At 50.7% G+C, this 22,586-nt stretch overlaps 1 protein-coding gene across 16 annotated transcripts in view; it reads right to left on the reverse strand.

Moving 5' to 3' along the window:
- The window catches only part of NLRP3 (NLR family pyrin domain containing 3), a 29,400-nt gene extending 11,495 nt beyond the window's left edge, over positions 1-17,905 (reverse strand). The window contains exons 1-8 of one of the 16 annotated variants that reach the window (XM_035281424.3): positions 17,868-17,905; positions 15,959-16,020; positions 15,063-15,371; positions 12,829-12,942; positions 10,629-12,381; positions 6,777-6,947; positions 3,841-4,011; positions 1,939-2,109 (exon numbers count right to left, since the gene is read on the reverse strand). In XM_035281424.3, coding sequence (XP_035137315.3) covers positions 1,939-2,109; positions 3,841-4,011; positions 6,777-6,947; positions 10,629-12,381; positions 12,829-12,942; positions 15,063-15,345 — 2,663 coding nt within the window. In that variant the 5' untranslated portion in view covers positions 15,346-15,371; positions 15,959-16,020; positions 17,868-17,905. Of the gene's footprint in view, positions 1-1,938; positions 2,110-3,840; positions 4,012-6,776; positions 6,948-10,628; positions 12,382-12,828; positions 12,943-15,062; positions 15,470-15,958 lie in introns of all 16 variants that reach the window. The other 15 variants (XM_035281420.3, XM_035281421.3, XM_035281419.3 and 12 more) reach the window with 15 other exon arrangements.
- Positions 17,906-22,586: the final 4,681 nt, after the last annotated feature.

The raw sequence follows: 22,586 nt of genomic DNA on the forward strand, positions 1-22,586 counted from the left end.
ACCTGGGAGAGCATGGCTATGGAGGTGAAGGTGCTGAGCCATGTCACTGTTGAGGATTTAGAGACACTACGCAAGATAAGACCTACAGTGAGTGTTGTCTCTGGGAAACTGGAATTGGAATTGTTCCTCCAATCCCTGGGGAGAAACACAAGGACTAATGCACAGAAACCAGAGAAGGCACTGCAGTGTGAGAGCCCTCTCCTAGTGTGGAGGCTGCAGTGTGAGAGCCCTCTTCTAGTGTGGAGGCTGTTGGGTAAGATCCCTCTCCTAGTGTGGAGGCTCCATGGTAAGAGCCCTCTCCTAGTGTGGAGGCTGCAGTTTGAGAGCCCTCTCCTAGTGTGGAGGCTGCAGTGTGAGAGCCCTCTCCTAGTGTGGAGGCTCCAGGGTTAGAGCCCTCTGCTAGTGTGGAGGCTCCAGGGTGAGAGCCTTCTGCTAGTGTGGAGGCTGCAGTGTGAGAGCCCTCTCCTAGTGTGGAGGCTCCAGGGTGAGAGCCCTCTGCTAGTGTGGAGGCTCCAGGGTGAGAGCCCTCTGCTAGTGTGGAGGCTGCAGTGTGAGAGCCCTCTCCTAGTGTGGAGGCTGCAGTGTGAGAGCCCTCTCCTAGTGTGGAGGCTCCAGGGTGAGAGCCCTCTGCTAGTGTGGAGGCTGCAGTGTGAGAGCCCTCTCCTAGTGTGGAGGCTCCAGGGTGAGAGCCCTCTGCTAGTGTGGAGGCTGCAGTGTGAGAGCCCTCTCCTAGTGTGGAGGCTCCAGGGTTAGAGCCCTCTGCTAGTGTGGAGGCTGCAGTGTGAGAGCCCTCTGCTAGTGTGGAGGCTGCAGTGTGAGAGCCCTCTCCTAGTGTGGAGGCTCCAGGGTGAGAGCCCTCTGCTAGTGTGGAGGCTGCAGTGTGAGAGCCCTCTGCTAGTGTGGAGGCTGCAGTGTGAGAGCCCTCTGCTAGTGTGGAGGCTGCAGTGTGAGAGCCCTCTCCTAGTGTGGAGGCTCCAGGGTTAGAGCCCTCTGCTAGTGTGGAGGCTCCAGGGTTAGAGCCCTCTCCTAGTGTGGAGGCTGCTGGGTAAGATCCGTCTCCTAGTGTGGAGGCTCCAGGGTAAGAGCCCTCTCCTAGTGTGGAGCCTCCAGGGTAAGATCCGTCTCCTAGTGTGGAGGCTGCAATGTGAGACCCCTCTCCTAGTGTGGAGGCTCCAGGGTGAGAGCCTTCTGCTAGTGTGGAGGCTGCAGTGTGAGAGCCCTCTCCTAGTGTGGAGGCTCCAGGGTGAGAGCCTTCTGCTAGTGTGGAGGCTGCAGTGTGAGAGCCCTCTCCTAGTGTGGAGGCTCCAGGGTGAGAGCCCTCTGCTAGTGTGGAGGCTGCAGTGTGAGAGCCCTCTGCTAGTGTGGAGGCTGCAGTGTGAGAGCCCTCTCCTAGTGTGGAGGCTGCAGTGTGAGAGCCCTCTCCTAGTGTGGAGGCTCCAGGGTTAGAGCCCTCTGCTAGTGTGGAGGCTGCTGGGTAAGATCCGTCTCCTAGTGTGGAGGCTCCAGGGTAAGAGCCCTCTCCTAGTGTGGAGCCTCCAGGGTAAGATCCGTCTCCTAGTGTGGAGGCTGCTGGGTCAGATCCGTCTCCTAGTGTGGAGGCTGCACTGTGCCATAACTTTGATGCTCGCAAGCATGCACACATAAAATGGGGACTATTCATGCAAGTGTCTTAGAAGCAAGTTTTTCCCTCAGTGGCATTTGGGCCACACCATCTCCAAGGTTTCTTCCAACAGTAAGAAACTCTAGTTCTGTGATCGTGAGTTAGCCTAAACGACCTTGTTAGCAGTGGTGTACACTATATGCATCCAGCCCTTCACAGCACTCCTGATGTTTCTCCTCCTTCCTCTACCTTCAACTCTGCCTGACCAGAGGAACCCCAAACACATTTTCCAAATAATTCACTTCTGAAAAGAAGTTAACGTTCTGCTGAACACTCACCCCAGTTTCTGCAGGTGACACTGTGGATTCTTGGCTTTTTCACACAAAATTTCTACTCCTGCGTCTCCGAGAGTGTTCTCCCCCATGTAGAGCCTGGTCAGGGAATGGCTGGTGCTCAGTACGGATGCCACATCCTGACAACATGCTGACGTGAGGCAGCAGCTGACCAGCCTTGCAGAAAGATGGCAGAACACGAGTCACACCTCTCACCACGCTCCCCCGCAAGCAAGGAGGCGCCTGTACCTGCCACGGCCTCTGTTCCCATTCACACATGGAAAGGGGTGGACTCAAGCTCTGTGTGCACTTCTGATTTCCTTCTCATTTGGTGGAATAACAAGTAAGCATTCTCCAAGCTCGTCCCAATACTACATCTTCCCAGCTCCCTGCATTCAGTTTGATCATGGCAAAACACGTGTAAAACAAAATTTACCATTTTAACCATTTTTAAGTGCACAACTCAATGGCCTTCAGTACATTCACATTTCATGCAACAACCACCACCACCACCCACATCCAGAATTCCTTTCAACGTGCAAAACAGAAACTCTATAACCCTTACATGGCATCTTCCCATTACGCCTCCTCCCAGGCCCTGGCAACCACCTTTCTTTCTGTCTCTACGAATCTGACCACTCTCAGCACCCCCTGTAAGGACAGTCACAGAGTATTTGCCCTTTGGAGTCTAGCTCATCTGACTTAGCATAATGTCCTCATGGCTCATCCATGCTGTAGCGTGTTCTAGAATTCCTTCAAAGCAGTGTGCATGTTTATAACATTTTTCAAAATCCATTCGTCCACTGAAGGTCATTCGGGTTATTTCCCACCTTTGGCAACTGTTAATAGTGCTGCTATGGGCGCGGGTGTACAAATCACATGTTTCAGTTCCTGCTTTCAACGTTTTTGCAGATATATGCAGAAGTGGAAATGCCGGCTCAAATTGTAATTCTATATTTGATTTGTTAGGAATTGCTGTGCTGTTTTCCATCATGGCTGCACCATTTCCTTTACACTCCCACCAGCAATGCTGGATGGTCTCAGTTTCCCCACATCCTCACCAATACTTATTGTCCTCTAGTTTTTGTTTTATAACAGCCATCCTAACGGGTGTGAACTGCCCCTTCCATTTTTTGTTTTTTTTTTTGTTTGTTTGTTTGTTTGGGTTTTTTTTTGAGACGGACTTTCGCTCGTTACCCAGGCTGGAGTGCAATGGCGCGATCTCGGCTCACAGCAACCTCCACCTCCTGGGTTCAGGCAATTCTCCTGCCTCAGCTTCCTGAGTAGCCGGGATTACAGGCACACACCACCATGGCCAGCTAATTTTTTGTATTTTTAGTAGAGACGGGGTTTCACCATGTTGACCAGATGGTCTCGATCTGTTGACCTCGTGATCCACCCGCCTCGGCCTCCCAAAGTGCTGGGATTACAGGCGTGAGCCACCGTGCCCGGCCTGACCCTTCCATTTTTAAGTGCTTTCTTCTCTCCTTCAAAATGCAAGTCTCACAGAAGCACTCAGGGAAGGGTTGCATGCAGCAGCGAGCAAGCATCTGCATTGCTTCAAACCGTTTTTCCTATCCAGTGTGGGGAGCAAGGGCCCCCCTGTCATGAGGTTCTGAAACTCCTCCAACGCAATGCATTACACTGGTTTTGCTTTTTTCTCAGCTAGGCGGCAGGCACCCTGAAGGCAGACATCGTTTTTTAAAATTATTATTTACGTTCCTTGTCAGGGTTTAGTGTGTGGCTTTCCCCACAACAAACAGGAACTGACCGAAATGCCAGCAGTCCCCCAGAGATCAGTGCCGGCAGTCACCTGAGCAGCCGAGGCCACTCGCACACCCAGACTCATACCAGGATCCAATGCACACCTCCTTAGCAGAGCTTCATAGGGGAATGGGCTCGACTCACCAGAGCTTCTTCAGGTTGCACAGTAGATGCTTCAGTCCCACGCACAAGAGTCTGATCCCAAAGTCCCCCAGGGCATTGTCGCTCAGGTCCAACTCCACCAGCTTCTGGCTACTGCTGAGGACCAAGGAGAGGTCGAGGCAGCACTCATGGGAGAGGCCACATCGCCCCAACCTTCGGGCCGAGAACAGAAGGGAAAGCATCAGAACACATGTCATCGGAGAGCTCTGGAGCACAGCACAAGGCGCACTGGGAGGTCGCTCCCAGGCTCCCCAGCCCGCTGCAGAGGGAGCACCCATCCGTGAGCTCCCAGCCATAAGCAGTGCCCGGGGCATCGTGATCCACCCTCAGACAAGTGAATGGTGCTCCTGGTTTGTGAGAGAAACGGGCGGCGCACCTGTGTATTCCACCTCCTAACCCCCTGTTCCTTGCGCCAGGGCTGTTCTCAGTGCTCTCTCGTCTTGACCAACATTGTCACCCACTGTGTTTGATGAGTTAATCCCAACCCTCTGTGTATAGTGAAAGGATAAGCAGCTCTGATTCTTTTTTCCTTTTATTTTTTATTTTTTTGAGACAGGGTCTCACTTTGTTGCACAGGCTGGAGCGCAGTGGTGAGATCACAGCTCACAACCACCTCAAACTCCTGGGCTCAAGGAATCCACCTGCCTCAGCCTCCCAAGTAGATCCATATACAGGCATGTACTACAATGCTTAGCTAATTTTTCTTTCTTTCTTTCTTTCTTTTTTTTTTTTTTTTTTTTTTTTTTTGTAAAAACAAGGTCTCACCAGCTTGGTCAAGCTGGCTTTGAGCTCCTGGGCTAAAATGATCTGCCCGCCCTAGCCTCTCAAAGAGCTGGGATTCCAAGCTTGAGCCACGGCACTCTGCTGCAGCTGATACTTGATTTGTTTCACAGTCACACACATGCACACACACACTCACACACACACACACACACACTCACATCATGGGGGCAAGAACAACACTCCAGCTTCTTTCCAGGGCAAAACTCACAGGCCCTGGAGCCTGTTAGACCACCTTCCTTTCTGTCCCTATCTTTATACCAACTTCAAGCAAATGGACAAATGGATCTGTATTTATCTGCAAAACGTCTTATTACCCACCCTTTCCTCTTGGTCTCACTCTCCAGACACAGCGGCAACGGGAGAGAATTTTTGGATGAAGCTGGAGAATTAAGGTTAAGTGCCCCAAAGAGTCTTCCAGGTAAGACGATTTGAAATTTATCAAAAGAGCAAAGATAGAGACAGTGTGATCTATATACACAGTGGAATACTGCTCAGCCATAGAAAAGAATGAAGTCACACCTTTGAAGCTATGTGGATGGAACTGGAGGCCATTATCTTAAGTGGAACAACTCAGAAACAGATAAACACCACATGTTCTCACAAGTGGGAACTAAACAAAGCATGCACATGCACAGAAAGTGTTTCAGCCACAGAACAATGCGATCAAATTAGAATCTCCTAAATGACCATCTTACTTTTGTGTGGAGAATGGTCTGGTGAGGGGTAAAGGCAGATGCAGGGAGACCAAAGAGCCAACACTCATTCAGTTCATGCTTTTCACCACCGACATGTGCTAAGATGCCCGTCCAGGCGCTGTAAAGATGATGGCAAGACAAAGAAACGCAAACCCTATCCTCGGGGAGCTGATGGTCTAGGAGGTCACTGCATGTCCAGGCAAGTGAAGGCGGTTGCTGGACCTGGGCTGTCGGGGCAAGGACAAGGATAAATGGAAAATGGCTTGCGTTGAAGGGAAAATGCATAAGACGGGTGATGAGGTGAGTGTGTTGAGCCAGAGAGGGAGGTATGAAAACGTCCTGCAATGCAGGCTTTACCACTGGCCATGCAGCTCCTCAGAAGTGCAGATGCCTGCATGCATCTGAGAGCAGAAAATGGAACAGAGCTGCTGAGATGGCCCAGACCTGCACGGTGGGGCGTGTGAACCTGATTTGTGGTGTGGAATCAGAACGCAAGCACGTTATTAATAACGTCACCGGAGATTCCCTGCGACATTTCAACCCGTACGAAGCATTCTGACCAGGCTCGGCGATATGGTAAGACCCCATCTCTACAAAAAAATACAAAAATTAGCCAGCATGGTGCCACATGCCTGTAGTCCCAGCTACTCGGGGAAACTGAGGTGGGGGGTTTGCTTGAACCCGGGAGATCGAGGCTGCAGTGAGCCGTGATCACACCACCACAGTCCAGCCTGGGTGACAGAGGGAGATCCTGTCTCAAAGAAAAGAAAAAGAGAAAGAATTGTCATCGTTTTTAGCTGAGGTTTCACTGTTGTATGCGGGAAATTCTCCAGTTCTCATTTATGAGCATGGCCCGTGAGGAAGCAGAAGACATTGAACGCCATGGTCTCTGTGTGGTGCCACCAAGAACTGTCTTTTTCAATTCCTCCTTCATTCTTCCCCACACAAAATCTCCCGAACTGGCTTCCAATCTGTTCTACCTTCTCACTTGTTCTGGGATGAACTGTGGCCCCGCAACAGAATTTATATGTTGAAGCCCTAATCCTCAAGACCTCATCATGTGACTGTTCTTGGAAATGGGGTGTTTAAAGGGTGATGAGGTTAACATTCGCTCATTCGTGTCTGGTGTCCCTCTAAGAAGAGGAGGCCAGGACACTCTCCCCAGAGGGAAGACAATGTCAGCACACAGGGAGCAGGTGGCATCTGCAAGCCAGGAGGGCAGCCTCTGAAGACCCCAACCCTGCTGACACCTCAGCCTTAGACTTTCAGCCTCACAGCCGCAAGAAAATACATTTCCATTGCTGAAGCCATTCAGGCAGCACTTGGTTACAGCAGCCACCACCAATCTAGTCCTGAGATCTTTCTCCAGTCTGTTTCTCTCTCTCATGAACTTGCACACACAGCACACACACAGATGCACACGTACGCATGGGCACTCACCACAATCTCCGAATGTTACAGCCAGGATGCTGCAGCGTTTCACACAACACTCTCATCCCTGGGTCCCCCAGAGAATTGTCGCTCAGGTCCAGTTCAGTCAGACTCTGGTTGGTGCTTAGAACCGAGAAGAGGCCCCGACAGAAGCTGGAAGTGAAATGGCTGTTCACCAGCCTAGGAATTGGAAGGGAGACGGAGAGAAAAGAAATCAGCCTTGAACAATAAGTAACGGGCGCTAGAGACCAGGGTGCCTGGCACCTGTTCAGAGAAGTGGCTTCCGGGAATTAAGAAATGGGTCACGAAACCAAAAATTATTCCCAGACAAATGAAGAGGGCCGGGTGAGCCTTGGGAAAGCCAGTTCTGCCTGCTTGGGGGTGGAGCGCGTGAGCCCATAACTTTGGCTGACTGTGGCACCGACAGCCGGCTCCTCAGTGTCCTCTCTCCCTTATCGGTCTGCTGTCCCAACATGGCCCCGAACGTTCTGTGATGGGTGTTCAGAGGGCAGTCCTCACCCCCGGCTGCACAATAGTATCAGGAGTGCTTGCAAAATCCTCAGGCCAGGTGGGGCGCGGTGGCTCACACCTGTAATCCCAGCACTTCAGGAGGCCAAGGCAAGCAGATCACCTGAGGTCAGGAGTTTGAGACCAGCCTGGCCAACATGGTAAAACACTCTCTCTACTAAAAATGCAAAAATTAGCCGGTGTGGGTGCCTGTAATCCTAGCTACTTGGGAGGCTGAGGCAGGAGAATCACTTCAACCTGGGAGGTGGAGGTTGCAGTGAGCCAAGATCTCGCCACTGCTCTCCAGCCTGGGTGGCAGTGAGACTCCATCTCAAAAAAAAAAAAAAAAAAAAAACCCAAGGCCAGGCCACATCCATGGAAATAAAGTCAGAATCTCTGAGGTGGAACCAGATGAATTTTTTTAACTTTTTTTTAGGTGTAACCCAAGTTGGAAAACAGTGGCACAATCACAGCTCACTGCAGACTCAAACTCCTGGGCTCAAGCAACCCCTTTGCCTCGGCCTCCCCAGTAGCTGAGGTTACAGGCAGGAGTCACTGTGTCCAGCTACATGGATCTTTTAAAATGTCCAGGTGACTCAAACATGCAGTCACGTTTTGCTTTTGTTTTTCCGTAGAGAAGGGCTCTCACTTTGCAGCTCAGGCAGGACTTGAACTCCCGGCTTCAAGCAATCCCCCTGTCTTGGCTTGCCAAAAACTTAGGGTGACAGGCATGAGCCACTGCAGCACACATGCAGTTACCTTTGAATCACCTGTAGCTCTCATCCAGATGCAAAGTCTTCCTCCCCGGGTCTACAACTGGGTCTACAATTTTGCGTTTCTAACAGATGCCCAGGCTTCTGGTTCTCAGAAAGTGCTGAGACACAGCAAGTTCCTGCCATCAGAGGGAGAAGGCAGCTGCCATCTAGAGGGACGGGTGCTGAGCCCCTACCAGGGCTCCAGTCAGAATCTGTCCTCAGAGGTAGGCAGCTGCCATCTACATTTTTTTTTTTTTTTGAGACAAGTCTCACTCTGTCATCAGGCTGGAGCGCAGTGGCGTGATCTTAGCTCACTGAAACCTCCGCCTCCCGGGTTCAATAGTTCTCCCGCCTCAGCTTCCCAAGTAGCTGGGACTACAGGTGCTTGCCACCACAGCCAGCTAATTTTTGTATTTTTAGTAGAGACGGGGTTTCACCATGTTGGCCTGGCTGGTCCGCCCCGGTCAGACTCCCAAAGTGCTGGGATTAGAGGCATGAGCCACCCCGCCTGGCCAGCAGCTGCCATCTACAGGGACGGGTGCTGAGCCCCCGCCAGGGCAGCAGTGCGAGTCTGCGAGCCTTCTTCACGGGTGTGTGACCCGGACATGGCCTCCCTGACCCTCCACCTCACTTCTAATAAGTAGGTCTGCCTGCTTTTCTCTTATTCCTCTTCTCCCGTTTCTGTGGTCTGAATGTTTGTGTGCCCCAAATCCATATGCTGAAACCCCAACCCTCAACGTGACGTATGAGGAGCTGGGGCCTTTGAGATGTGATGAAGTTATGAGGGTGGAGCCCTCGCGGTGGGATCGCTGCCCTGACAAAAGGGACCCCAGAGAGCTGCCTCACCCTCCACCTGTGAGGACGCAGCAAGAAAGTGCCATCTGCGGCCGCCCCTCAGTGTCCCTCCCCTCTCCCCTGTGGGGCTGCCTTCTAGAGGGACGGGTGCTGAGCCTCCTACCCTGCTTCCTCACCGGTGTGTGATGTTGATGAGGTCTCACCAAACACATCTGCCGGTGCTCGTCCACGGGCCTCCCGCCTCCAGAACTGTACGGTGATCATTGCTTTTTTTTGTGAGCCAAGCAGTCTACAGCATTTGGCTATGGCAGCCTGACAGATGGAGACATCTGTCTTCTTCCAGTCACTCGGAACTGCTGGCCCTGCTTTCCCACGCCTGCCCCCTCTGAATACTCTGTACCCCCAGCCTGGGCTGCCCCTGGCCTTCTCTCACTCTGTCACTCCGCCCATCCTCTGGAAGCTGGCGGAGGGGGACACCCACGCCGCAGAAGTGAACAGGTTCATCCCCTTGTGCTTTGGGTACTCTGCAAGTTCCTTGTCAGAGCCCGTGACACACACGCGCATGCACCCACACATACACGCACACGCGCGCATGAACACACACGCACACGTGCACACATACACGTGCACGCACGTGCACACGTGCGCAAACACACGCACGCAAACACGTGCACATGCACACACATACATGTGCACACATGCGCACACGCACACACACCCACACCTGTTTCCTGACTGTCCCATGACGGACCTCAAGCCCTATGAAAGGGACCTGGGTCTCAGCCTCCACTGCAGCCCTGCGAGCAGTTGGTCCTTCTGGGCCAAATGAGGACCAGGAAGGTGTCCTGGCCGGGCAGAGTCAGGGCTAGAGGAAGCTGAAGCTCACCGCTGCCAGTGGAAGGGCCTAGCCTCCTGTTTGTCTTCTCTACGGATTAAACTCACATCACAGGGTGCCCGCCTTCCTACAACCACTGTCCTTCTTAGGAGCCACTGAACAAGAAACCCAGAAGGGACACAGAAGTCAGTTGACTCAACTGCTTCACTGCACAGACTCGGCAACTGGCTTCCAACCGCCCAGCAAGTCATGAGCACACCCTAGAGCAGACACTTCTGGCGACAGCCCAGGGCAAAGCAACATGGGGGCCTGGAAGGAGCGTTTCAGCTTTTCTGCTCTGTTTCCCTTGATTCATCGCTATCGTATTTTTCCCAAGGAAACCGAGTCTCTCTCCACTGCCACCTGCACATGCTTCTCAGACTGCATTCCCGACTTGCTTGTGTGGGTCTTCAATGCCTGGATCCCTTTACTTTCTTCTCCCCGCACACATGTCCCAGCATCCCTTAAAGCCAAGTTTAAATTGCGCTTTTCTAAGAAACCTCCCCCAGCCTCCAGCTCTAAGGGCCTTCTGTCCCCTGGGCTCCTGGGACGGAGTCTGGCATTGCCCTGCCCCAGAGACATTGACTGACCATGAGGCACTAGCGCTCCAAATAGCTGACGAGCAGTTTCTTTTGGCAAGCCTTTGTAGGCAGTCCTCCAACCTCCCTCATCCCTTGTGCTAAACTAGCATTCCCAAAACATTTGTTCCTTATTTCATTGTTTCTTTGCTCACCCCATTTATCCACCTACCACAAGTCAACCTTTGCCCATGAAGGGGTGTGAAATGGGTGGTGGCGGCATCATTACACAGCTGTGGCAACTAAATTTGGAAGATAGATGAAAAGACACCAGAGGAGGCAGGTGCCAAGCAAAAGCTGGAGAGGGGGCAGAGGGCACGCTCTGCCGCCTGCTGGAGCCGAGCCTGCTTACCCGAGGGAACAGGCAGTGAGAGAGCCTGGGGGTACACACTGGGCCACGTCGAGGTGTCGGCCTTCCTTCTCCTCTTCCTCCTCCTCCTTGGGCATGTTGTGGAGAAACCCCAGGGAAAGGGACTCCACCCGATGACAGTTCTCAATGCAAAAGGAAGAAACCACGTGGTCCATTCTGGTGGAGAGATTGATCTCAATCTTGGGGAAATGGTCCATGGCCCTCTGCACAAAGTCCTCCTCCTGCATCTCGTACAAACAGTAGAACAATTCCAGCTGGCTGGGCTGGATCTGCAGCTTCTTTGCCTTGGCCTTCACCTCAATCCATTTCAGCAGCTCCAGCCTGATCTGCTGAGAGACCTTGCAACTTAATTTCTTCTCCAAGTAGGAGGTCCTCTCCTGGTTCACCAGGCCGAAGAGGAAACGCACAACGAAAATCAAATACCCCTTCTCGAATTTGCCGTAGTTTTCCAGAAGGACTGTCACGTCCCGGCTGGGAAGCGTCAAGCAACTCCCTGGAACATTCTGCATCCCTCCTTCCTTTTCCTCTTCCAGCAGGTAGTACATGGCAGCAAAGAACTCCTGGAAGGTCATGTGGATGAAGCTGTAGAGCTTCTCGCAGTCCACTTCCTTTTGGAACAGGTTCATCCTCAGGAAAGCAGACACCTCCGCCTTCTGCAGGCCGTGATTCCTGAGGTCAGACTCCTCAAAGAGGATTTTCTGGTTCCAGATCCCATCTGCAGCCAAAGAGCAGAGCCCCCAGAGGTGGGCAGAGAGGGTATGCTCCTGGCTCCCTCCTCGGGGCTGCAGCAAACTGGAGAGGAAGAAGATGTACACCGCAGTGGTAGTCTTGGATGTCTGGGCCAGGCTCTTGCCACTCTCCATCTGCTGCTTCAGGCCGGTGCACACAATCCAGCAGACGAGGGGAATGAAACACATGGTGAAGAGGACCTCGTTCTCCTGAATCAGACTGAAGGCTGCCCTCGCCTGGGCCTCATCTGAGAAGTACTTGAAGAAATACTCCTTCCTTTTGGTCTCCGAGAAACCCAGGATCTCCACATGCCGAGGGTGGTCCAGCAAGTGCTGCAGCTTCTCCAGGGCCACCGGTCTCGTGGTGATGAGCAGGAAGGCCTCGGGGAGCAGCTTCTTTCTGATGAGGCTGCTCAGGAGAATGTCTCCCCGCTCGGCCTTCCGCCAGTCGGTGCAGAGTGGCCCAATGTGCTCATCAAAGGCACCCTGCAGCTCATCAAAGCCGTCCATGAGGAAGAGGATTCTGGAGGGCTTCCTCACGATCCTGTGGATGGGGGGGTTTGGGTCGGGGCAGCAGCTCATGATCAGGTCCCCCAGGCTCCTCTGAGTCACGAGGCTCAACTCCCGACAGTGGATATAGAACAAATAGTCAAACCTGTCTTGATAGAGTGTCCCCGACGCCCAGTCCAACATAATCTTCCTGGCCAGTATAGTTTTCCCAATCCCCGCGGCTCCCTGGAATACCACTGTGTGCACAGGCTCCGCGTGCTCTGCATCAGGCTCAAACAGCGATTCCATCTTAATGGGACTCACGGGGCTGTCCCCTGCCTTAGTCCTGCCGATGGTCAGAAGCTCCTGCTCCCTCTCCTGCTGGCTGCGGTGCTCCTTGATGAGGCGCAGTGGTGTGTAGCGTTTGTTGAGGCTCACACTCTCACCCAGACGGGCGTTCCTGTCTTCGATGCACTGGAATCTGCTTCTCACATGTCTTCTGTACTTCTTACCGTAATCTACGGCAAAGACAGGAAGTTAGGCGGAAAAGCCCACATGTGTCCACCAGAGATGTGCCCTAAACAGGGGCCGGTAATCTGAAGTGAGTGGTAACTAGAACGGAGAAATGGCAGCTGCAGCTTCTCCCACTGCTTGGGTAGGAAAGGTGTCAGGAACCTCTGCTGTCAAGCTTTTCATACACACAGTTGAACAGAAGGCCAGTGCTGTATGTGCAGCCACCAGCCCAAGATCTTTTTATCAGTCTTATTCCTTTAAGTCACCTGCACCCCGTGCCTTTTCAAACTTGGAACACCTCATCACCCCGCTGGCTCTGGGGTGACATGAATCTGTCTCTTCAGTGGAGGAACCTATAGTATGTAAGGCCAAGTTACTCAGCTACTCAGCTCCGCAGAGCCTCCTGAACCAGGTCTTAAAACTCAATTCACAGCACCAGCTCAATTGCTTACCTTTCTTCTTTTTACAAATGGAGATTCTGGAAAGGTAACCCAGCAAACCCATCCACTCCTCTTCAATGCTGTCTTGCTGGCATATCACAGTGTGATTAGAAGCACATGCATTATCTGAAGGTAAAAGGGAAAAAAAGTGTCAAAAACCAGGACTGTTATCCCAGCGGATGCAATGGAAACCTGGCCTAATGCTCAGCGTGGGAGAAGAGAGCCCAAACCCAAACGTGGCTCTGAGTTGCAGAGACGGGTGTGCAGTCAGAAGTCTAGCTGAGAGCATTTCCGCACTCCTCATTCTGTTGTCCACCTGCCAGGCCTGTGTCCCGAGGGTCCCCTGTCTCGGAATCTCTTCCTCAGGCCCAGAAATTAATCAGCAAACATGTGAAGGAGGTTAACTTTTGCTTTTGGCTGTCCCTGGCAGCCTGACTGTGGGGGCGTCTCCAAGCTCTCCAATATCCCCAAGGCGGCCATGGGCTAAGAAGGGTCACCCTTCCCTGATCCCAGTTGCCTGCAATCCATGTCACCATGTCTTCTGTTGTCAAGTCTAGAAGTCTAGGTTTTCAAGACTGAGAATTACCAGTGTGTTTCATGCCTGATTTGGTGGTTGGGAATCCTAGCTGACTTTCAGATCACCCGGGAAGCTCTAAAAACACAGACTCCAGGACTCCATGCCCAGATGTTCTTTTTCAGTCCCTCTGAGGTGAGGCCCAGCAACCATTACATGCTAAAACCTCCCAGGAGATTCCAACATGCATCCATGTTGAGAATCACAAATCCAAGCCATCACTAGATAACACATCCTAAAAAGACGTTCTATAGGAGAAATCCAGGGTTGGTAGAACAAGACTTAGTCACTAGGGGAAACATATGAGACAGATAACTTTAAGTGGGCAGCAAACTATGAGCAACATAAATGATTTTTTTTTTTGAGACAGGGTCTCACTCTACTACCCAGGCTGGAATGCAGTGACACAATCACGGCTCACGGCAGCCTTGACCTCCTGGGCTCACGTGATCCTCTCAGCTCAGCCTCCAGAATAGCTGGGACTGCTAACACATGCCACCACATGCAACTAATTTTTGCATTTTTTGTAGAGACAGGTTCTCACTATGGGCTCAAGCGATCCTCCCACCTTGGCCTCCCAAAGTGCTGGGATTACAGGCATGAGCCACCACGCCAAGCCCATAAAAGACCCCAACAGCTGTCTACTGATTCTGAAAGTAAAGAAAGTTGTTGGTAACCATATCACAAAACAAAACCCAAACAAGCTAAGCCAGAACCAAAGAGTTGCAGTCTCACTCTGTTGCCCAGGCTGGAGTGCAGTGGCACAGTCTTGGCTCCCCGCAACCTCTGCCATCAAGGAATTCTCCTGCCTCAGCCTCCCAAGTAGCTGGGATTACAGGTGTGCGCCACCATGCTCAGCTAATTTTTTGTAACCTTAGTAGAGGTGGGGTTTCGCCATCTTGGCCAGGCTGGTCTTGAACTCCTGACCTCGTGATCCACTGCCTCAGCCTCCGAAAGTGCTGGCATTACAGGCATGAGCCATCACGCCCGGCCATTCAGTCCTTATTAAAGGAAGGGAATTTTGAAACATGCTACAACATAGATGAACCCTGAGAACATTATATTGAGTGAAATAAATTAGTTATAAAGGACAAATACTGCATGATTCCACTTACAGGAGGTACCCAGAGTAATAAGACTCACAGAGATAGAAAATAGAAAGGTGTTACCAGGGCTGGGAGGATGAGGCGCTGGAGAGCTAACGGGTGAGGAGTTTCAGTTCTGCAAGGTGGAAAACGTTCTAAAGACTGGCTGCAGGGTGTGAGTGTGCCTAGCGCTACTGAACTGTACCTTCGAAAATTATTAAGATAGAAAATTCTACGTTATGTGTACTTTGCCACAATTTTTTTTTTTTTTTTTGAGACGGAGTTTCGCTCCTTACCCAGGCTGGAGTGCAATGGCGCAATCTCAGCTCACGGCAACCTCCGCCTCCTGGGTTCAGGCAATTCTCCTGCCTCAGCCTCCTGAGTAGCTGGGATTACAGGCACGCGCCACCATGCCCAGCTAATTTTTGTATTTTTAGTAGAGACGGGGTTTCACCATGTTGACCAGGATGGTCTCAATCTGTTGACCTCGTGATCCACCCGCCTCGGCCTCCCAAAGTGCTGGGATTACAGGCTTGAGCAACCGCACCTGGCCTAACAATTTTTTTTAAAGTCTTCCTTTGACTCACCCCATTTGGGCTCATCTCTTTTTGCCTTCTCATAAAGGTCTCTCCTGTTGATCGCAGCGAAGATCCACACGGCCATGGCCCACGCCTTCTCCTCCCCATTGAAGTCAATCATCAGCGTGGCTAGATCCACGTGGTCTGCCTTCTCGGTCTGACCCCTCGGGAGTGGGATGCAGCCCTTTTGAGGAGGATAGTCTTCTAGGTGCATCTTAAATTTCTTGAAGTCTACATCCTCCAGGTCCTCCAAGTACCTGGCCAGCTTGCAGCGGGTGCTTGCCATCTTCATCTGCAGCCGCTTTCAGGGTCTGTAGGCTTAGGTAGTGAACACCAGGCAGTGAACGCAGCATACAGATAAGTCTCTTTTAAAGTCTCCACTTTGAGAGAACTAAATTATCCAAACCTTAGCAAAACTGAAAGGAAAAAAATGTCACAAGACTGTAACAAGTCATCTTTAATTTTGAAAAGTTAGCCAGGGCCAGGAGTGGTGACTCGTGCCTGAAATCCCAGCATTTTGGGAGGTCAAGGCAGGTGGATCACCTGAGGTCAGGAGTTCAAGACCAGCCTGGCCAACATGGCAAAGCCCCGTCTCTACTAAAAACACAAAAATTAGCTGGGTGTGGTGGTGTGAGCCTGTAGTCCCAGCTACTCGGGGGGCTGAGGCAGGAGAATCACTTCAACCTGGGAGGTGGAAGTTGCAGTGAGCCAAGATTGTGCCACTGCACTCCAGCCTGGGTGACAGAGCGAGACTCCATCAAAAAAAAGAGAAAAGGGGGAGGAAGGCAGCAAATCACACTGCCACATGTGTACCTATGCAACTATCTTGCATGTTCTTCACATGTACCCCAAAACCTAAAATGCAATTAAAAAAAAAAGAAAAGAAAAGTTAGCCAGATGCTTACCAGAAAGTTCTCCTGTTGGCTCGATCCAGGAGTCTGTCCTGAGCCATGGAGGAAAGGTATCCCTAAGGAGGGAAAGATGTGTAAACAAATCCATAAACAGGATGGCATTACCGTTTAGAGTGAAACCACTGCACGACGCCACCTTGACACATCGCCAAGAAAACTTTGGTCCCATTGATTTTGGGGCTCTGACACTGGACAAACTTCACTATTCCTCAGCTTCAGTTTCCTCATCTATCAAATGAGAAAGCAGAAGAGAATGTTTTCAGTTCCTCCACACTGAAGGCTCTGGCTCTTTGCTTCTGTTTCGACTGAGGGAAGATGAATGAGAGAGAAGAGAAGGAGGCCAGGAGAGGAGGAAATGTGTTGATAGCAGAGCAGGACATGGCTTGGGAGGGAGGAGAGAATATAAAAGCCTGCAGAGGATGGGACAGGCTTTGACCGCACCTCTATCAACCAATGGATTGAAGTGCGATGGATCTGGGAGTGTGTGATGGAGCACAATAAAACGCACGTCCCTTTAATGTCTCCTTGCAAAATTGAGAATTGTAATCATTATAATTTACATTAATCTAGAGCCTTCCACAGGCCAGGCGCTGACTGATGGCTTTTCCCATCTAACCTGCACAATGCTCTATGAGGTGCATATATATTCCTAGCCCCATTTTATAGACACATACACTGAGTCTTCGGGAGACTAAGAAACCTGCCCAGGGCTTTGGAGCCAGGATTTTGACCAGAGGTATGAGACCATGTCTTCCACTCACTCCGTCACTTAACTAGTTGTTTCAGTCAAACAAAAACAAAGACAACAAAACGGACGGATAACTAAAATACACACTTCCCCAGCATGTATCACAAGTATTTCTCTCAGTGTTCACCAACATAGTTTTCCTAACTAGACTTAGAGTCCACAAGAAACTAGCAGTCCTGCTGTATCCTTAGCTCGTCCGTACCTCCTAGACTGGAGGACAAATAAGGTGGCTTTGTTTGGACTCCTTCCCTCCTTGATCCCTTGATTAGACATCAACCTAAAGCCATAAATAACACTCAAGGGAGGGAGAGAACCTAGAAAACGGGGTAGCTCTCCGAATTGGGATTTATGTGATTGCAGCTCAACATCAAGACACCTCACCAGCACTTATCTCTCCCATCCCATCTCCATTCTCACCTGTCTGCTCCTCACCTCCCGTCCCATCTCCATTCTCACCTGTCTGCTCCTCACCTCCCGTCCCATCTCCATTCTCACCTGTCTGCTCCTCACCTCCCGTCCCATCTCCATTCTCACCTGTCTGCTCCTCACCTCCCGTCCAATCTCCATTCTCACCTGTCTGCTCCTCACCTCCTGTCCCATCTCCATTCTCACCCGTCTGCTCCTCACCTCCTGAGCCCTGCAGACCCAGCCCTGTGCATCCTGAGGTGACTGCTTTCCAGACAGCCAGACTGGCTCTGCATACCTTCCCAGCGATGGCCCCATCAGTCCTTCCATCCACACCAGGATTCAGCCTTTCTTCTGTGCTCTTTCAACCCTAACACCAGCGAAATCATCTGCTCCGAACTTTACCTCTGCTGCCCTTTGGGTTTTAAGGAGGTTCATTTCCTGCTGTGTAGCCCATCCATCTTCTCCCCGGGGAGCGGTCTGGGCAAACATGCTGAAGTCGTGGTGTAACCTGAGGTTGCTGCCTCTGTCCTTCCCCTTTCCCCCACCACAAACACACACATGCACTTACACCCATAGAGCCCAAGTAATGATAAAGAACATTCCAGAAATGTTGTTGAAGCACAAACTTGGAGGCTAGCAGAAGAAATTACTAGCCCACTAACCGAGATGAGCCCTGCCCTTTCAACAGGACCTCCCCACTGCTCTCCCAGTCCCATTGCCCACCCTGCCCCACAGAGCTGCACTTACCCAGACGCCAGTCTCAGGAACAGCTAGAGAGGAAATGCAATGAATTTATAGCAGTCGCAGCCCCAGGAGGGGCAGGAAGGATGTGGTCTCCCCTTGCATCATTGCAGAGGCACAGAGACTAATGGTTACTCACATAGCTGGATTTTCCAAGGAGAATCAACAGCATTGTCAAAACAGTGTCTGAGTTCCATAGCTGGATTTGCCTTGCTCTCTTCTGAGGCACCCCGTAGGAGCAATGCAGGACGCCAGTATCAGATGGGGTTGGGGGTAAAATTGGCAGTGCTAACTGGATATTGCCTCTGACATCCACCACAACTGCCCACAGACAGGGAGGGAAGTGAAAGAAACTGAGGACATGCTGTGCTAGTGAAGAAAGAACCCAGAGTATGCCAGGCACAGCAGCCCCGCCTGTGGTCCCAGCACTTTGGGAGGCTAAGGCAGGCAGATCGCGAGGTCAGGAGTTCCAGACCATCCTGGCCAACATGGTGAGACCCCATCTCCACTAAAAATACAAAAATTATCTGGGCATGGTGGCATGCGCCTGTAATCCCAGCTATTCGGGAGGCTGAAGCAGGAGAATTGCTTCAATATGGGAGGTGGAGGTTGTAGTGAGCTGAGGTTGCACCATTACACTCCAGCCTCGGTGACAGAGCAAGACTCTATCTCAGAAAAAAAAAAAAAAAAAAAAAGAATCCTGAGTGTGACCCAGCCTTCAGTTCCCAGAGCCCATGCCCTTTCCTCTCACAGCAAGGCGGCTGGAAGGCAGTACAGGTTCCCTCCATTACATTCTGTTTTTAAAGCACACATTTGACTCCCTGACTCATTCACTCACCTGTTCCACTGACATTTATGGAGAGGCTGGTATGTGCCAGGCACACACGCAAAGCCTCACCTTGAGTAATTTGAAGAGACACACACAGAACTACCCTGAAGCTCCAAGGACAGCCGCAGGACCCCAGCCTGGCAAAGGCACGTGTTCAACAGAGCTTGGTCGGGGAGAGGCACTTGCTAGCCTCTGGGTGAGTGATGAGAAAGAGCACCCAGTTCAGTGGAGGGGTTCAGCAAATGACTGGGTCTCTCTGTGCCTCATCTCTGTAAAATGGTGACAGTCATTGCCTGCTACTTTTTGAGATCTCCCATGCCTCCTAGACTCAGGATGGAGGCATGACTGGCTTGGTTTGGAGTTGCTCCTCCTTGAGCCCTTCCTAACACTGTATTTGACAAAGCACCACATCAACCCACGTAATGGTACCTAACATATAAGGCTGTCAGCAAACACTGAGCAAATGCCTAAATGTGAGGCCTTTGAAACAGAGCCTGGCACAGAGAAGCTGGAAGGAGCAGTTGGTTCCTGGTACTACCACCTTTCTACAGAACCTCATAGACAACGCTCTGCAAGATGAGAGAGGCGTCTATACTCCTGCTTAGGGGCATGACAGCAGACCTGAGTCTCCACGAACCAGGTGAAAGGTGTCATTCGGGGCCGGGGCAGGAGCAGCGAAACCTTCAGATGCTGAAGCTAGAGAGACAGCAGACCAAACGTGCTCCAAAAAACAGGTGCATGTGAAGAACACGTTCATTGGCTGAACTGGGGATTTTTCTGTTTTTGTTTCTTTCATCAAGTTAATTGAGGTATAATTTATATGCAGTAAAAATCCATGCCTTTATAAAAACAGACACATGGAGCAATGGAAGAGAAATAAACTCAAGCATATGCAGTCAACTAATTCTTTTTTTTTTTTTTTTTTTTTTTTTTTGAGAAGGAGTTTCACTCTTGTTACCCAGGCTGGAGTGCAATGGCGCGATCTCGGCTCACCGCAACCTCCACCTCCTGGGTTCAGGCAATTCTCCGGCCTCAGCCTCCCGAGTAGCTGAGATTACAGGCACACACCACTATGCCGAGCTAATTTTTGTATTTTTAGTAGAGACAGGGTTTCACAATGTTGACCAGGATGGTCTCGATCTCTTGACCTCGTGATCCACACGCCTCGGCCTCCCAAAGTGCTGGGATTACAGGCGTGAGCCACCACGCCCGGTTGCAGTCAACTAATTCTTTGACAAGGTCACCAAGAAGACACAATGGAGAAAGGGCAATCTCTTCAATAAAGGTGTTGGCTATAGAGGTGTGAAAGAAAAGAAAAACAGGAAAAAAATCAAGAAAAGCATAAGATTAAAAAAATAAAGGTTTTGAGGGTGATTCAAGATGGTGCTATAGGAGCAGCTCAGGATTGCAGCTACCAGTGAGCACAGAGGGTGAGTGGACGCCGCATTTCCAGATGGATTTTTATTGCCCACAGACCAGGAGATTCCCAGGTGGAGGAGCCCCACGGGTTGCCAGCGTGGCTGTTTTGGCCAGCGTGACTGTTTCAGCTGGTGTGACTGTTTCGGCCGGCGCTGCAGCACAGTGGCTCTCCATACAAAATACACTGGTCTGGTTGCCCTGTTAAACTGGCAATTGGAGATCCAGGAAGGCAGATTAGCCCATTCATCTGATTAAACGGGACTGAAACATAAAGCCAGGCCAGGAGATTCCCAGGCAGCCACGTTGTTTCAGCCATCACAGTGGGTCGCTGCACAGGAAATCACACAGATCCTGGTGCCCTTTCAGCAGGCGACTGGAACACCTGGGAGAGAGTCAACCATTCAACTTAAAAAAAAGGGCTCTGAGGCAGGGAGCCAGGTGATCAGGCTTGGTGGGTCCCACGTCCACAAAAACAAACAAAAAAAAAACCAGCAATTGGAAACACTTGGAGTTGAGAATTTCATGGCAAGCACAGCTAAAATTGGGACGGCCCAGCTCTGTGGGGGAGGGGCGTCCGCCATTACCAAGGCACTCCACCCCTACAGAGGTAGTCTGCCATTGCTGATGCAGCCTGCCATTGCCGAGGCAACCCGCCGTTGCCAAGGCAACCCGCCATAACAAAGAGAGTCTGCCATTACAGAGGTGGGCCAACGTTTCTGAGGCAGTTCTAACCACACCCATATAAACAGGACTGCAGGGAAATACACACGGCAGCAGGGCAGAGCCAGCAGCAGGACGGACCCCACAGCAGCTCAGCAAAGCCTCTGCAGACAGTGACTAGGCTGCCTCCTTGCTGGGCAAGACAGCCCTGAAAAAAAAAAAGGCAGCAACACAATGGATACTCATAAAGAAAGCCCTAACTTCCCGGAACAGAGCACCTGGGGAAAAAAAGGGTGTTTATGAGTCCTGCTGCAGCAGACTTAAATGTACCTGCCTAGCAGCTCTGAATGAACAATGGAGCTGATAGCTCAGCACTTGAGTTCCTATAAAGAACAGACCGTCTCCTCAAGCAGCTCCCTGATCCCAATACGTCCAAAGAGTCACCTAACAAAGGACTGATCAGACTGACATTTGGCGGGCATCATTCTGGGACAAAGATAGCAGAAGAAGAAACTGGTAGCAACCCTTACTGTTCTGAATCTGCTGCAGGTGACCCCCAGGCAAGCAGGGCCTGGAGTGGACCTCAGCAGTCCTACAGCAGAGGGGCTAGACTGTTAGAAGGAAAACTAAGAAACAGAAATAACTTCATCATCAACAATCTGAACGTCCACTCAGAGACCCAATCTGAAAATCAGCAACTACACAGATGACAGGTGGATAAATCCACAAAGATGGGAAGAAACCAGTGCAAAAAGGAGGAAAACACCCGAAACCAGAACACCTCGTCTCCTACAAGGGATCACCACTCCTCACCAGCAAGGGAACAAAGTTGGACGGAGAATGAGTGTGATGAAATGATGGAATCAGACTTCAGAAGGTGGATAATGAGAAACTTCTGTGAGCTAAAAGAACACCTTCTAACTCAATGCAAAGAAACTAAGAACCTTGAAAAAAGATTTGATAAAATGATAACAAGAATGGACAACTTAGAGAGGAATATGAGTGAATTGATGGAGCTGAGAAACACAAACAAGAACTTTGCAAAGCATGCACAAGTTTCAACAGCCGAATTGACCAAGCAGAAAAAAAGAATATCAGAGGTCGAAGATCAATTCAATGAAATAAAACAAGAAGGCAAGATTAGAGAAAAAAGTGCAAAAAAGGAATGAACGAAGTCTCCAAGAAATGTCGACTATGTTAACAGACCTAATCTACGTTTGATAGGTGTACCTGAATGTGACGAAGAGAATGAATCCAAGCTGGAAAATACTCTCCAGGATATTACCCAGGAAAACTTCCCCCACCTAGCAAGGCAGGCCAATATTCAAATCCAGAAAATACAGAGAACATCACAAAGATATTCCTCAAGAAGAGCAACCCCAAGGCACATAATAGTCAGAATCACCAAGGTTGAAATGAAGGAGAAAATGCTAAGGGCAGCCAGAGAGAAAGGTTGGGTCACCCACAAAGGGAAGCCCATCAGACTCACAGCAGATCTCTCGGCAGAAACCCTACAAGCCAGAAGAGAGTGGGGGCCAATATTCAACATCCTTAAAAAAAAAAACCTTTCAACCCAAAATTTCATATCCAGCCAAACTAAGCTTCATAAGTGAAGGAAAAATAAAATCCTTCATGAACGAGCAAGTACTCAGAGATTTTTGTCACCACCAGGCCTGCTTTACAAGAGGTCCTGAAAGAGGCACTACACATAGAAAGCAACAACCAGTACCAGCCATTCTAAAAACATACCAAATGCTAAAGAGCATAAACAAAATGAAGAATCTGCTTCAACTAATGAGCAAAACACCCAGCTAGCA

Source organism: Callithrix jacchus, chromosome 19 (assembly GCF_049354715.1).
Source record: "Callithrix jacchus isolate 240 chromosome 19, calJac240_pri, whole genome shotgun sequence".
Lineage (NCBI taxonomy): Eukaryota > Metazoa > Chordata > Mammalia > Primates > Cebidae > Callithrix > Callithrix jacchus.